Below are 16,135 nucleotides of genomic sequence, written 5' to 3'. Positions count from 1 at the left end.
GGGACACAAACATTTCAACCATAGCAGCGATCTTCTGTATTAATCTTCTATGTCTCTATTTTCCTTTTGTGTTTCTTTTTTTTTTTTTTAAGTTTTTCTTCCGAATTGGGGGAGATAACTTCATTTTTTTCTTTTAACACATTAATTTTGGTTTTATACTCACAATTATAGTTTTACTTTCTATGAACTCTTAATCTCTGATTGCTTCTTTTAAATGATAGATTTTTTTTTCATATATGCCATATATCTTTTGGAATCTTTCTTAGAATGCCAATTATAATTTGTTGTTGAACTCTTTGTTTCCTCTGTTATCAGTATGTGTATTAGTCAACTTGGGCTGTCATAACAAGATATTATAGAATAGGTGGTTTTAATAACTGACATTAATTTTCTCATAGTTCTGGAGGCTGAAAGTCCTAAATCAGGGTTCCAGCATGACTATGTTCTAGTGAGAACTGTCTTTTCTGGCTTGCAGATGACTGCCTTCTTGCTGGACTCTTATGTGGCAGAGAGAGAAAGTTTCTCATTCTTCCTCTTCTTAAAAGGCCACCAATTCGATTGGATTAGGACCCCATCCTTATGACCTCATTGAATCTTAATTACCTCATAAAAAAAGCCCTAACTCCAGAAACAGTCACATTGTCAGGCAGAGCTTCAACATGAATTTTGGAGGAACACAATTCAGTTCATAGCAGTATGTAGTCTTTGTTTTTCTGGTTTATCTTGTTATTATTTTATTCATCTTCCTCAGTGCTTATTGTTTGCACATATTAATGAAGGACTAAATGTATTTCTGTACATGGCTTGTTTTGGTTTTCTCTGCTATCATATTACTATCCCCTGGATGAGTGTGGTGATTGCAGTTGCCATATATGTGGAAAAACTTGGAGTATGGAAAACCAGCTTCTTTTTCTGCTCCCCCTACTTGCCCATTAGAAAGGGAAAGGAGGAAAGGGAGCTTCGTCAACAAAAAGAAGATAGCATCTACCTACATTAAGCATTCTCTTGTGTGATGTGATCTATGACTTCCTCTATTTACATGAATCTGTTTTTGATATTTCATCTTCCTTCACTGCATTTCCCTTGATGTAGGACTTTTGTCCTTGCTGATATTTCAATGATTGAGGATAGGAGGAGGGAGCCAAAGGCAGTATGTGTGCCCACTCTATCATGTTGAACTAGTAATTTTTTTAAAATGCATATGTCTGGGAGGCCAAGACAGGTAGATTACTTGAGGTCAGGAATTTGAGACCAGCCTGGACGACAGTGACACCCCATCTCTACTCACAATATAAAAATTAACCAGGCGTGGTGGCAGGTGCCTGTAATTTCAGCTACTGAAGAGGCTGAGGCAGGACAATCACTTGAACCTGGGAGGCGGTGGTTGGAGTGAGCCAAGATTGCACCACTGCCTTCTAGCCTGAGCAGCAGAAAAGGAATTTCCTTTTCTTCTATGGAGACTTCTTAATAAAAGAAAACTTGCAAATAAGAGGGTAATCAGATAAAATTTTAAACATTTGCATTTCCTGAGTGAATGCATTAAACATTTGTAATATATAAACAGTATATGAGCAATATGTATCCATATCCAGGCTGGGTGGGGTAGGGAACAGGGTGCATTTTTATCTTTGAAAAAAAAAAAAAAAAAGAGTATGTCATTAACTTTTTAGGTCATAAAAGTCTGTGAAGAAACAATATGTGGGTGAACTATTTTTAACAAAATTACTTGTAAATTACTGTGGTGACAACTTGTAGCACATGCCTTGTAGCACATGAACAATTAGAGAAATGGTTGTTGATGTAAAAACCACCATTGCCTCCTAACATTTATTGAGCATGTCTTAAGTCAGGCACTGTTCTGAGTACTTAACATTCATTAAATTCATTAATATGTACAAGAATCTTGTGAGTTTATACCACTATTAACTCTATTAACTACATGTTATAAGATAAGGAACCTGAACGTAAAACAATTAAGAGACTTGCCCCAGGTGGAACAGCTACTAAATGACAGAACCAAGATTAAATTCTGTAGTCTGGCCCCTGAGCCTGCACTCTTAATTACATCACATGAAAATATTATTACAAAAATGAATTTTAATCTGTAAAAATTGAAAAACATATTGGTTGTTCTATAGTCATTAATATTAAATATTTATTTTAAACAAATTCAATAATAATTTTCTTGAGAAGAGTTACTCAAATAAGATGTGTCAGTGTTACTTTCTTTTTTTTTTTTTTTTTTTTTTTTTTTTGAGACGGAGTTTCGCTCTTGTTACCCAGGCTGGAGTGCAATGGCACGATCTCGGCTCACCGCAACCTCCGCCTCCTGGGTTCAGGCAATTCTCCTGCCTCAGCCTCCTGAGTAGCTGGGATTATAGGCACGCACCACCATGCCCAGCTAATTTTTTGTATTTTTAGTAGAGACGGGGTTTCACCATGTTGACCAGGTTGGTCTCGATCTTTCAACCTCGTGATCCACCCGCCTCGGCCTCCCAAAGTGCTGGGATTACAGGCTTGAGCCACCGCGCCCGGCCCAGTGTTACTTTCTATAGTAAGAACACTAGACCTAGGTCTACCCCTAGTACTACTGCCAAGTAGTTCTATTAATTTGTTTACCTTCTCTTCAGTTTTATTTTCTGTTGCATGTTCATTTAATTCAATATGGAATGTATATTGAATACTACATTACAGTCTCTATTATAAGAACACCGGAGACATTAATGAAAAGAAGAAAGAGCCATTTTCTTCAGGGTTCTTATATTCTAGTGGGAGCCATAGTCCACAAATAAATGTAAACTCAATATAGACTTCTGCTGCCAGCAATGAAAACAACCTATTTCTAAGCAATTCTTCGATTGAGAACTGGAAACCTAAGCAAAATATAAAATATCACTTGTTATAAAGCATGCGAGAGATACTCAAGTGAGATTTGCAGGAGTCAAAATCTGGAAAGACGGGAAAACACCTAAATAGATGATATTGCCAGCTGAAGCTGCTTTTCCCCTAAGTGTGCTTAATTCCAAAGCAGCTGTTGAAAGGCTGAGTGCCTGAGCAGGAAGTGAAAGCTGACAGGCTGAGATGGTCAGGAAGCGAAACTTAGAAATAAGGCCTGCCAAGAGACAAACTCCCCGGCTTTCAGTTGAGACCCTGAAAGGCTAGGAGTTAAGAATCAACCAGTAACAGCCCAGCCCTCGGAAGGATGAAAGACCCGTTTTGGATAAGGTAGGGGTCTTTAATATAATTTGTCTCATTCGCCAACTGAATGCCAGAAGCAAAATAGGACATACTAATGATTCAAAACAATGATAAGGATTGTTGGAGACTTTTTGGTAGAATAGAAGACAGGGGAAGAAAATGCCAGTCCTGCTAAGGGTTGAATGATTATGAAGTTCATACTGGGTTGGAAAAGGAGCGAAAGCAGGAGACGATTCATTAGCCCAGGAGAATGGGAATGGCTTTTAAACTGGAGGTCATGGTGACCCGATGCAGGAGGTTGTGAGCCAAAAGCTAGTTTTTCCAGCTGAACAGTTCAAAAGTTGATAATGATAAACTTTAGAGCACGACAAAGTCAGTGGTTTGCTGGAGTGAAAGAGAAGGCAATTAAACAAGAAGAAACCAAGAAACTATGTGCTCAGGTAGTTGGAGGAATTATCCGAATTGGATTGTGAAATTGCAAAGGATGAGTAAAAATAGAAGAGAGTCCAAAGCCTCTCAGAATCAGAAGTATTAAAAACGTTATATAATTAATAATATTTCTTTAAGGAGATTTTAACGTTACCAGGTAAAACATTCAGAAGGAAAAAAGAAAAACCCATATATCTCTTTATCTAAGGGTCAAGTTTTTTCTCTCACCCCCTTCAAATTTTTTATTCTTTAATCTTTAAGAAAAAATACATTTTGAGGAAAAGGGATCTTTCAATTACTTTAAAAATCCAGCCAAGTATTGAGAGCAGACAACCTTAAATTTCATAGCTATTTTTTTATTGTAAGTAAATTGCTATGCTTCACAGTAATTTCTAACCATGGAATAATGACCTAAGCTCACTGTGCAACATCTGTTATACCCTATGTTGACTAAAAATCAATTAGAATTTTTAATTATTTTTGCAACATCTGCGTAACAATCTAATTCAAAGCCAACATAAATAGTCCTTTTGGTGATGGTATATAATGACACATTCGTAACTTAAGAAAACTGCCCTTTCCCATAGTATAAGATTTGAAAATATTCAGCTTGCCTTTCCTGATTTAGTTACCAGATTTTATTTATATGGTTAATAGTACACACTGTTATATTTTATTTTAATAGATTGTGAAATCACATATAAGAATCACTTTTTAAATTTTCTGAACACATCTTTTGACTCTAGCACTTAATTTTCTTAACAAACCATTTTTCATAGTTGGCCAACAGTTTTAAACAATCCTTATATAATTAATTGCTGATAATATAATGTTCATCCTTCTGGCTTAGCCTGAGCCATTGCCAGTGCTGTTTAAATCTTCTGATTAGGAGAGTCAGATGCAAGCAGAAATACAGAGTGACCAGAAACTCCAGAAACAAAGTTGGATGCTCATTTCTAATCAACAGATTCTAATCAACTCACATTTCAGGTTTTAATCCTTGATTAATTCTGATTACCTAGAACAATCATTATTATTTCTCTGTGGTAATTTTTGACATCTGTTATTCAACAGGATGCTATTATTTAAAATGAAAACAAAAATAAAACTTTCAGCAAAATTGCATTAATCTGTAGATGATTGGTACATGTGATTGATCTCTATTGTTTGCATTCTAAATATAATTACATTTTGGTAAACAGTAGCTATTTTTCAATGCTAAAAGCTCAGCCATTAATATTCTGCCTGTATAGAATTCTCTTGAAATATTGCACTGTTTCTTACTGCTCTAATTACTTTAGGAATTTCCTTTTAATACATATTTTGTATATATTTTTATATATTTCTTAAATTTTTCCAGGTAACTGGTAAGTTTATGATTTCTTCTATTTTTGGAGTTTGGAATTATCTTAATTTTGTCATAAATTTCTGTGAACATTTGTTTTGCTGGTATAGAATAGATTTGATAATTTTCTAAGCACTCCCAGAGGCTTTGAATAAGTAATTTTGGTAATAACATGATGGTATTTATGAAATACATAAAACTCGAAAGTTTAGGGTAATCTAAACCAGTGTGAATCAAACTTTAATGTTCATACTTGTCTCCTGGGGATCTTGTTAAAAATCAGATTCAGATTTGGTAGGAAGGAGGTTAGGTCTGTGATTATATTAATACATTTCTAATAAGTTGTCAGGTGATGCCTAAGCTGCTAGTACTGGGATCGTAATTTGAGAAACAAAAAAATAAATAACTTTATGTTTTGACATGTTTATCAAGTAAAACTGAATTTCAGCAAGTTTATTAATTTTCTCTACTTATAGGTTATATGCTATCACTCTTTCCTTTCCCCATAGTACTTTGTAGAAAAACTATCTAATCTTACTTATCTAGTTTTTCGTCAGCCCTGCTGCGACCATTTACAATCAAATTTTTGCCTGGATTACTTTCCATGACTGTTTTCTTGATGTTCTATATGAACTTATTCGTCTCCAAATCTTTCCATGACTCTTTTCTTGATGTTCTATATGAACTTACTCATCTCAAAATGCATCACAAATAACCGGTGGCTATTTGTGGTCACTGGTTATAGGAAATTAAGGAGTAAAGGACAAAGGCAATCTTTCAAGGAGACAAGGAGCACTCTACATCAGAATAACCTTGATAAGAAAATCTGTGGTGCTAGAGTTATTGGCATTTAAGGAGCTAAACATGGTGTTGGGCAGGAAGGAAAATCCCATGTGCCAAGAAGGATATTCTGAAATGAGCACCTTCTGTTACGCATGAATATGTTCTCATGCTGCTAGATAATGTTGAACTGTACTAATTAAGTTCATGTTAATCCCTCACCCTTATGGTAGTTGTAACTCTTAAAATCACCAGACATATATGTATATATGTGAGCTATACCTGGTCATCTTTATTTTTCTCTTGGTCAATTGTGAACTAGGGGATAGATGCAGCATGCAACATGGGACAGTATCTATTTAACAGCTCTTTATAAACACACATCTGTGTGTGTGTGTGTGTGTGTGTGTGTATGTGTATATAAATTGTGTATATGTTATACACACATAACCATAATAATGGCTTGTACCATAATAATGTTTCTGCAGTTTGCCTTCCCATTTGATCACTGAGGTCAATGTATGGTCAATTTCTATCCATACCCTTTATTCTTTATTTTCCCTTTCATCTATTTCTTATTTGTCCTGAAATATTTTTGCATTGCACCTAACTGATGCGAAGTTTTTTCTTGCTTCTCCCACAAACTAAAACTCGCTGAAACATTATTCATCAACACAATGCTACTAGTATTCACTAAAGTCTTTAGTTATGAATGCTTATCTGTAAAGTTAGTGAGGAGATGAGACTAGCTGAATATCTGATAACAGTATTTACTCCTCAGGAAACTGAGTACCAATACTTATATTCAGAGTTGATTGTATTAGTTTAAATAACAAGATATTACTTGTGAATTTTTATTTTCTTAAAACAGCTCACAGCAATACTTTATACTTTTACAGGGTTTTGTTTTGTTTTGGCATAATTAGGTTGCTACCTTGAAAATAACCTTAAAAGCAATTAAATGATAGTCTAGTATTTTTTAAATTAAAGGTTATTTATTGATTTCGTTTATATTTTTCTTGACTTTTTTATTCATTTGAGATCTATTGTCTTCTTCCAATATTAATTAATTAAATGTTAAGCCTTATATTGATAATCATCAATTATAGTTTCAAAAGGAGGTTTGTTTAAAATGGTTTTTTGTATCCCTTTTCCACAGTGACTTCCACTGTAAGTTCAGGTTGTTTAATAAAGACATTGGCATATTATTGATCTATGAAATGTCATGCCAATTTCTAATTGCTTAATTTCAATATAATTCCATATTATATTTTTATTCATTCAGTTGTTCATTGAATGAATTGTTCAGCAATTCATATCAACATTATGGTTTATTTCTATTAGTCAATACACTGCAATGCATACAGCTCAATTGTAGGACTATTATCATAGAAATGTATTCATTTTATAAATCTCTATTTTTTTGTATATCTCACAAATCATTCTTGCATTGTAAAATGAAATTTCTGATAAGACGTATATGCTACAGATCTGTAAGATTATTTAATTGATTCCTATGTTTTTCATACTACATTTTAAGTTTCTTTGCTTTTTGTTTGGAAATCCATTTCCTCAAAGTTAAAAAAAAAACACAGGATTGTCCTGAATGGTGTTACATAGGTTGTTTTCCAGGTTTTCGTAGTTTTGGGTTTTACCTTTAAGTTATTAATCCATCATGAGTTAATTTTTGTGTATGGTATTAAGGAAGGGGTCCTGTTTCAGTCTTCTACATATGGCTGGCCAGTTATTCCAGTATCATTTATTGAATAGGGAGTCCTTTCCCCGTTGCTTGTTTCTGTCAGATTTGTCAAAAATCAGATAGTTGTAGGTGTGTGGTCTTATTTCTGGGTTCTCTATTCTGTTCCATTGGTCTATGGGTCTGTTTTGCTACCAGTACCATGCTGTTTTGGTTTCTGTAACCCTGTAATGTAGTTTGAAGCCAGGTAGTGTGATGCCTACAGTTTTGTTCTTTTTGCTTAGGATTCAGCCATTGTGGAAGAGAGTGTGGCAATTACTTAAAGACCTAAGGATTTGACCCAACAATCCCATTACTGATTATCATGTTTTCTTTATTGAAAAGAACATAGGATCTCAAAGATCTTGATATAATTTCAGTAATGATTATTTGTTACAGACATGATAGCAGTTGCCAGTGCAAGGCAAGTAACAAGAAACTGTTTTTTGTTTTGTTTTGTTTTGTTTTGTTTTTTTTGAGGCAGAGTTTCACTCTTGTTACCCAGGCTGGAGTGCAATGGCGCGATCTCGGCTCACTGCAACCTCCGCCTCCTGGGTTCAGGCAATTCTCCTGCCTCAGCCTCCTGAGTAGCTGGGATTACAGGCACGCACCCAAAGGAATATAAATTATTCTGTTATAAAGTTACATGCACACATACGTACATTGCGGCACTATTCACAACAGAGACATGGAATCAACCCAAATTTCCATCAATGATAGACTGGTTAAAGAAAATGTGGTACATATACACCATGAAATACTATGCAGCCATAAAAAAGAATGAGATCATGTCCTTTGCAGGAACATGGTTGGAGCTGGAGGCCATTATCCTTAGCAAACTAACACATGAACAGAAAACCAAATACTGCATGTTATCACTTAGAAGTGGGAGCTAAATGATAAGAACACATAGAGACGTAGAAGGAAACAACATTCACTGGGGTCTTTTGGAGGGTGGAGGGCTTGTGGAAGTAGAGGATCAGGAAAAATAACTAACGGGTACTAGGCTTAATACATGGGTAGAAAAATAATCTGTACAACAAACCCCATTACACAAGTTTTCATGGGTTACATAGGTAAACTTGTGTAGTAGGGGTTTGTTGTATAGATTATTTTACCACGCATGTATTAAGTGTCATGAATATTTCAGGGCACTTGTACCCCTGAATTTAAAAACAACCCACAAGATTTCATTTTTCTCTTTCTTTCTCTTTTATAAATACATAATTAATTCAATCAATAAAGGGTGCATTTTAATAGAGGAATCAACATCGTGTACTCTTTATGAAAAAAAAGAATTAAATTTAAAAAGAAAATGTTTCATAGTAACATAAGCCTAGATAACCAGAAGTACATCCTTGATCTAAATAGCTCTGCCTGACTTGAACATCATTATCTACTTCCTGTTTCATCTTACCCTTGAGTTCAAATTGGACCTTGTTTGGCAGATGTTTATTTTTCATGCCACAACTTACATTCCGTTTTGGGATCTGTGCAATTTGTACTTGACAGCTGCTCTTGCTCGGGTAAGGCTTTATGACATTTTTCCAGCCCCATTTCCTAATGCCTTTCCCTCCCTTTCCTGATGAGACTGTTTATTTCTGCTCAAATACATTACCTATTTCCAAAGTCTGCTTTGGAACTTCTAAAAAATAGTGGTGGACTTTTAGGCGGATCCAGTCCTGACACTTAAGAGAATTCTGGTAGTGATAATAATTGTATTTTCCCATTTATATTATTCTGATGTTAGTCATGAAAATATTTACCAAGCATACTTTAATTACCTTTATTTTATTCAAGGTACTTTGATTCCAAGAAACAGTAACTCATTCAAAGTTGCTCAATTATTTGAGATGCAACATGTTGCAGAAATGAAGTCCAACTGGGTATTCTGGAAACACATGCTGAGGCTGCTGATATACTGAAAACCATTAGAAAAAGAAATTATGACTCTTGCCGTCTTGCTCTGATCCTGGGGTTACTATCTTTCTGTTTCATCCTGCCTTTTATGTTTGCTCCAATCAGCCTCCTATTAGGAGGGAATTCCTCTGCTTGCAATAACTAAAACTCTTATGGAGCTTGATTATTATAATGTAACTCTGTATGGTCAAATATCCACCTCTGCTCCAATAAGTTATGGCAGAAAAATGAAAAGTATTTGTTTTAAAACATTAAAAAAAACACTTAATGAAAAAAGAGGCTGATTGCAGAGAACTGCCCCAAATATGACCACTGTAATCTGCCATTTTGATCTGTACATATCTTAATAATGTCATAGTAATTCACAAATCATGTTTTCTTTATTGAAAAGAACATAGGATCTCAAAGATCTTGATATAATTTCAGTAATGATTATTTGTTACAGACATGATAGCAGTTGCCAGTGCAAGGCAAGTAACAAGAAACTGTTTTTTGTTTTGTTTTGTTTTGTTTTGTTTTTTTGAGGTGGAGTTTCACTCTTGTTACCCAGGCTGGAGTGCAATGGTGCGATCTCGGCTCACTGCAACCTCCGCCTCCTGGGTTCAGGCAATTCTCCTGCCTCAGCCTCCTGAGTAGCTGGGATTACAGGCACGCACCTCCATGCCCAGCTAATTTTTTGTATTTTTAGCAGAGATGGGGTTTCACCATGTTGACCAGGATGGTCTCGATCTCTTGATCTTGTGAGCTGCCACTTTGGCCTCCCAAAGTGCTGGGATTACAGGCTTGAGCCACCGTGCCCGGCCAAAACTGTTTAAAGTGTGGGAAAACTACTTTATAAATTAATGTCAAGTGACAACAGCTAAGGTGCTAAGGTGGCTATCCTTTGAAATTGTATTGGCCATATAGAAAGTAAACTTTGTATTAAGATCATTTTAAATATTTTCTTACATTTTCCACTTTATTATAAATATTAGAAATTCTTAAATGATGCAAGCATCCCATGAACAATATGTATAGTAGATCCTTATTTTATGAACTACAAATAAACTCTAGGACTTAAGACACAGTTTTTTTTTGTTGTTGTTGTTCAAAATGCTACTTCAATGAAATCAGAATGACTCAGGCCATGGCTTCTAGACCTTTTGGCTAAAATTGAGTGTAAAATGACTCAGGGATAAAGAGTTAAGGTTGTAAGAGTTTCCCTTCATTAATATGGGGACAGACAAAAAAAGCAACTATTTTTTTTTCTGCTGGTATTATTGTAAAGATTTTAATATTTTATAAAATATTAAGGTAACAAATATCAGCTTTTTTTCTTGTAATACCTATATCTATATATATCCATCCATCTATATCTATCTATCTATCTTTACATGGATGACCAGAGTTTCATGCCATTCCTTTAGTAAGAACTATTAATATAGCTCAGGAAAATTTATAACAGTTTCTTATGTAACTTCTTGTGTGTTTTATTATAAAAGCCCATTTAAGTGTTTCTCAACATAAGGCAATTTTAAGAACCTGCATTGTGTTAAGATAACAGAGTAGCTGAATCAGTGTTCTGTTGTGTAAATTTTAGACTATTTTTATCTTAAAGATATTTTTAATACATATATTGAATTAGCTATTTAACATTGTACTTTCTTCTACAATATCTCTCTAGATCATTTTCATTTGAGCACACTTTCAGTTTGTTTATTGTATACATTCATCTCTTTATAGCTTTTGTAATATAATAATGTGACCAGATTGCAGAGGATGGGCTCAGGTTACTCCCAGGTAGGATGTGTTCTTCCAGGGCCTGGTACCTCATTCACCCAATAACAGGGGAGAGGACCCCACCAGGTGCAGTGAACTCCTTTAAGTTACTATCAGACCCCAAAGAGTTTTGCAGAGAGTGATTTATTTAGGCAGAGAGAGAGAAAAAGCAGAAAGAGATTAGAGCAAGCTTTCATGCTGTGGGGAGAGAGGATCCAGAAATGGAGTCTGCACAGATGTGGGAGAAGGGGACCTTTAACCTGGGAAATAATCCCGTCCCATACCAGTTTTCTGTGCTATGAAAGGAGTTTCCTTTAAACTTCCGCTGGAGTGGTTGATCTTTGATTTCTGACATCTGATTTGTTGTTTGGCCCACAGTCTTGGGGGCTTTTCTAAACAAATGGAGTTCACCTGGGCAGTCTATCTTCCTAAGCCCTTAGAAAGGAGCTCCCAGATGGAGACTTGATAGAAGGTGGGTTGGGCATGTTGCTGGGAAGTTCTTGCCTTTGAAACCACGTCCCCTTGTGGACCTGAGAAGATAATATATTCCCTCAATAAGGGATTCTTTGGTTTTAAGAGAAATTCTGGATCTGAGCAGGGCGGATGCAGAAAATGGGGCCTGATTTCAAAGAGTAATGGCAGCTATATTATTGCTCTCTCTACAGAAAGCCAGTTGCTCAGATAGGGTATGTGTTTTCAGGTCTCAGCAGCTTGGTAGCAAGACATTTCCTTTCCTGTCTTATAACAGTAGTTACTTCTAATGTATTTTTTGAGATGGAATCTTGCTCTGTCACCAGGCTAGAGGGCAGTGGTGCAGTCTCAGCTCACTGCAACCTCAACCTTCCGGATTCAAGCGATTCTCCTGCCTCAGCCTCCTGAGTGGTTGGGACTACAGGTGCCTGACACTATGCCCAGCTAATTTTTCGTATTTTTAGTATAGATGAGGTTTCACCATGTTGGTCAGGCTGCTCTTGAACTTCTGACTTCATGATCTACCTGCTTCAGCCTCCCAAAGTGTTAGGATTACAGGTGTAAGCCACTGCGCCTGGTCTGGTCTTAGTAAAACTCTTTTAAAAAGAAAATTTACTTAACAATTGACAATTCTCCTTAATTTTCATTTGATCTAAAATAAGTGCACTCTCCTTGATTTTTACGCTGGCAAAGCAAAATAGTTTACAGATCAGATTCATTAAAAATGATATCTTCATATAGCTATCTAAATAAAAAAAGTAATTCTCATTATCTTTCATTTATAAATGCTTTATCTTTAGTGTTCTTTTCTTATAATTAGTTTTGATGTGCCTTTACAATGATTTGACTAAAACATCTATAATTGTATGTGCAACTTTTCAGTAACATGTTTATTTTGTTAGCCAAAGCAATAAATATTAGATATCAGGTAATCCCTCCTAATTCTCCCATGGTATTCCTCACCAGCAATTTTGTATCATGATCAAGATGACATTGTGATCAACTATGACATAAAAACAAAAAGCACAGTTGTCCTACTGATGGTGATTATACGTAAATATCAGGATATTAACATTGTTTATTTAAATACTGAAGGGATTCAGAACATACTATTACCCAAAATATGGTACCTTACCATTGGAAAAAACAGTAGAATTAGAAAGTTCACTCTCACCTTTCCCTCACCCCTTTCTCCCTGAAGCAAGCTTTAAAATCTAGTTGACTTTTCCCTTAAGTAGGTCCTAAGACCCTTATTACAGAGATGCTTACCCTGTACCCAGAGAGGACTATCCTTGTCCCTGAAGATGCAGAAGACAAAGAAGAAACTACACAAACAGGCCTATGGCATTCCCCCGTTAGTTTATTACCATTAGATCATGCCCCTTTTCTCCATCATACTTCTCCACAATTATCCACTTATTCATCAAACTAAGAATAATATATAGATTACCTTATTTCTTTGGATCTTCATTTCTGAAGTCTTCTGTGTCATGTAAAACTTAAATTTGTGTGCTTTTATCTTGATAATTTTTGTTGTACGTGCCTCAGCCATGAATCTAGCTATGGGCAAAGAAAAGATAATACTTTTTCTCCCCACAATACCATTAAATATTGTATTATGTGATTCTGTGGGAAAGTATATCTAAGATTTGATTGCAGTTGGTATTGGTAGATTATTTCCCAAAAGATTGTCGTGATTCACAATCCCAACAATAATGGATAGAGTGCTTTTTTCTTTTCTTTTCTTTCTTTTTTCTTTTTTTTTGTAGACAGAGTCTTGCCCTGTCGCACAGGCTGGAGTGCAATGGTGTGATCTCAGCCCACTACAACCTCTGCCTCCCGGGTTCAAGCAATTCTCCTACCTCAGACTCCTGAGTAGCTGGGAGTACAGGTGCCCATCACCATGCCCAGCTAATTTTTGTATTTTTAGTAGAAACAGGTTTCACCATATTGTCCAGGCTGGTCTCGAACTCCTGGCCTGGTGATCTGCCCACCTCGGCCACCCAAAGTGCTGGGATTACAGGTGTGAGTCACCACACCTGGCTGAGTGTTACCTTTTTAATCCTTACCTGAGTGCATGTTATTCTTTATAAATTTTCTCTACTCAGAAGAATTAAAAAGTCATCTCATTGTTGCCTTAACTTGTTTTTCTCTTACTAATAGTAAGATAGATTATCTTTAGACAAGTATATGGATGATGTATAATTTCTCTTCTGTGAAAATCTTATTCATATTCCTGCTTACAATTTTTTAATTTGTCATTTTAATACAAATTTATTAGGCACTGCTTGTCAGACATTAATTTACATGCCAGAAGTTTTGCAAATATATCTCTCAGCCTATCATTGTTTTGTGGGTTTTTTTTTTACTATTCAGAAATCAGACTTTTGTAATTAAGTAAGTCTGTACTTCCTTCATGGATTTCTTCCTGTTTTGCTTAATAAGATCCCTTCTAATTCAAGTTTACTTTTTAAAGATTTTTTTTACATTGAAATGTAAATATTATCCAGTCTTACAAGTTAAAACCCAGAGACACAGAGTTTAATTAAATTTGTTGAGCAACTCTATAGCTCTTTGTAGTTACTAATAACCATGATATAATTAGGCCAATTAATAGCATCTGGCATCTCTTCTACTGAACATCTGCTATTAGTACTGGCAACCTTTTATACCCTAGTTATTCATTTTTTGAGATAAAGTTTCACTCTGTGGCCCTACCCGGAGTGCAGTGGCTCATTGTAGCCTCAAACTTCTGGGCTCAAGTAATTCTCCACCTTAGCCTCTCAAGGAGCTGGAACCACAGGTATGTACCACCATATCTACCTAATTTTTAAAATTTTTTTGTAGAGACAGGGTCTGGCTATATTGCTCAGGCTAGTCTTGAACTCCTGGGCTCACGCAATCCTCCCATCTTAGCCTGCTAAAATGCTAGGATTACAGGTATGGCCACCACACCCAGCCCTCTATTTAAAAGCCCTAAATGTTCTTTAGAAAACCACCCTTGATAGCCATGAATTACTGCTCTCACTCTCAGGTCCAAGCTGATTTTGATTTGATTAAGCTAGTTTTCATATCTCATTCCCAGTGCAGTTAGAGCCAGTGGATCTCTAGGGAAATTGGGATGAGGGTGACTAAAAAGGAGCCTTTCATTATTTCTCTTGATTTGGTGATGCTATGCCCTGTTACTTAGAATGACTGCCACTGTATGTCTATGATGATGGAAGCCAGCTGAAGATGGAACTAATACACAGAAGAAGCATGGTCCAGACAGAGATGCTGTGATTTATGAGATGAATCAAGGGTGTTTGATTCACATCAGCTCAATGCCTTGATTCAAAGGCAACTTGCCCTTTCATTTAAAAGAGCCACAAGAATCTTAGAATCTTTTTTTTTTTTTTTTTTTTTTTTTTGGGATGGAGTCTCACTCTGTCACCAGACTGGAGTGCAGTGGTACAATCTTGGCTCACTGCATCCTCCACCTCGCAGGTTCAAGTGATTCTCCAGCCTCAGCCTCCTGAGTAGCTGGGACTACAGGTGTGTGCCACCATGCCTGGCTAATCTTTTTGTATTTTTAGTAGAAACAGTGTTTTGCCATGTTGACCAGGATGGTCTCGATATCCTAAACTCGTGATCCACCTGCCTCAGCCTCCGATAGTGCTGGGATTACAGGCATGAGCCACTGTGCCCAGCCAAGATTCCTTTTTTATAGTAAGCCATTTTCAGATGGTTCCTCTTTTCTTCTCCCAGTACAACATAGAGTGTCATCAGAGACACTGGCTAATTATGAAATGTGAACTGTGGAATAGAGGAAGGATCTCATCCTTAAATGTCCTAATGTAACCTTGTCAGCTTAATCTAAATTATATCATTATATTTAATATACAATATAAACACTTAGCTTTTACTCTTGGGGAGTAAAAGGAGAGAATAGGTACTTTAAAGGAAAGAATACGTATGATGAAGAATCTACATGTGGTAGCTTTGATACTATCCAAAACTTTCTCTAAGTCTTTTAACTTTATGGTTTAAATAATATGACTTTATTCTCCCTATACTGTAACCTTCCTAAATTATTTTTTAACATCATCATGGATCTTACTTTTATACATAACCTTTTAGTTTTTAACAGCCAAGTGTGGTAAGGAAAAAAAGTTACTTTTAACAATTGACCTCAGATACATTCTTACACAAAAGCATTCTGTAATTGGAGGGTAGATGAGTAGATAGCTTTAGCCATGAAACGTGAGACCTTGAGGTCATGTACTGAAAGAGATAGTTGAGCTCGGTGGCATCAGAAGTTATAGTGATTAGAGACTGGGGCAAGAATGAAGACAGAAATGGAAAACAGGTGACTGTAAAAACAGGATTTTTTGCTATTCAGCTTGTTATTTTTTGTGCTAGAGAAATATTTTTAGAAAGGGCACTGTGTGCATAGGATGGCATGTTCAATGTATTGAAGCAAATTTAGCTGCAGTAGGTCACAGGTGATACCTGATAAG

General features: G+C 35.9%; 1 protein-coding gene across 3 annotated transcripts in view; it reads left to right on the top strand.

Annotated features, from left to right (window-relative positions):
- Positions 1-3,072: 3,072 nt before the first annotated feature.
- The window catches only part of LOC101047868 (sperm-associated antigen 16 protein), an 832,481-nt gene continuing 819,418 nt past the window's right edge, over positions 3,073-16,135 (top strand). For 2 of the 3 annotated variants that reach the window (XM_074399065.1, XM_074399066.1), the window contains exon 1: positions 3,075-3,225. In XM_074399065.1, coding sequence (XP_074255166.1) covers positions 3,203-3,225 — 23 coding nt within the window. In that variant the 5' untranslated portion in view covers positions 3,075-3,202. Of the gene's footprint in view, positions 3,226-16,135 lie in introns of all 3 variants that reach the window. The other variant, XM_074399064.1, reaches the window with a different exon arrangement.

Source organism: Saimiri boliviensis, chromosome 5, assembly GCF_048565385.1.
Source record: "Saimiri boliviensis isolate mSaiBol1 chromosome 5, mSaiBol1.pri, whole genome shotgun sequence".
Taxonomy (NCBI): Eukaryota; Metazoa; Chordata; class Mammalia; order Primates; family Cebidae; genus Saimiri; species Saimiri boliviensis.
Note: the sequence above shows the minus strand (reverse complement) of the source record. Positions and strands in the feature narration are given on the sequence as shown.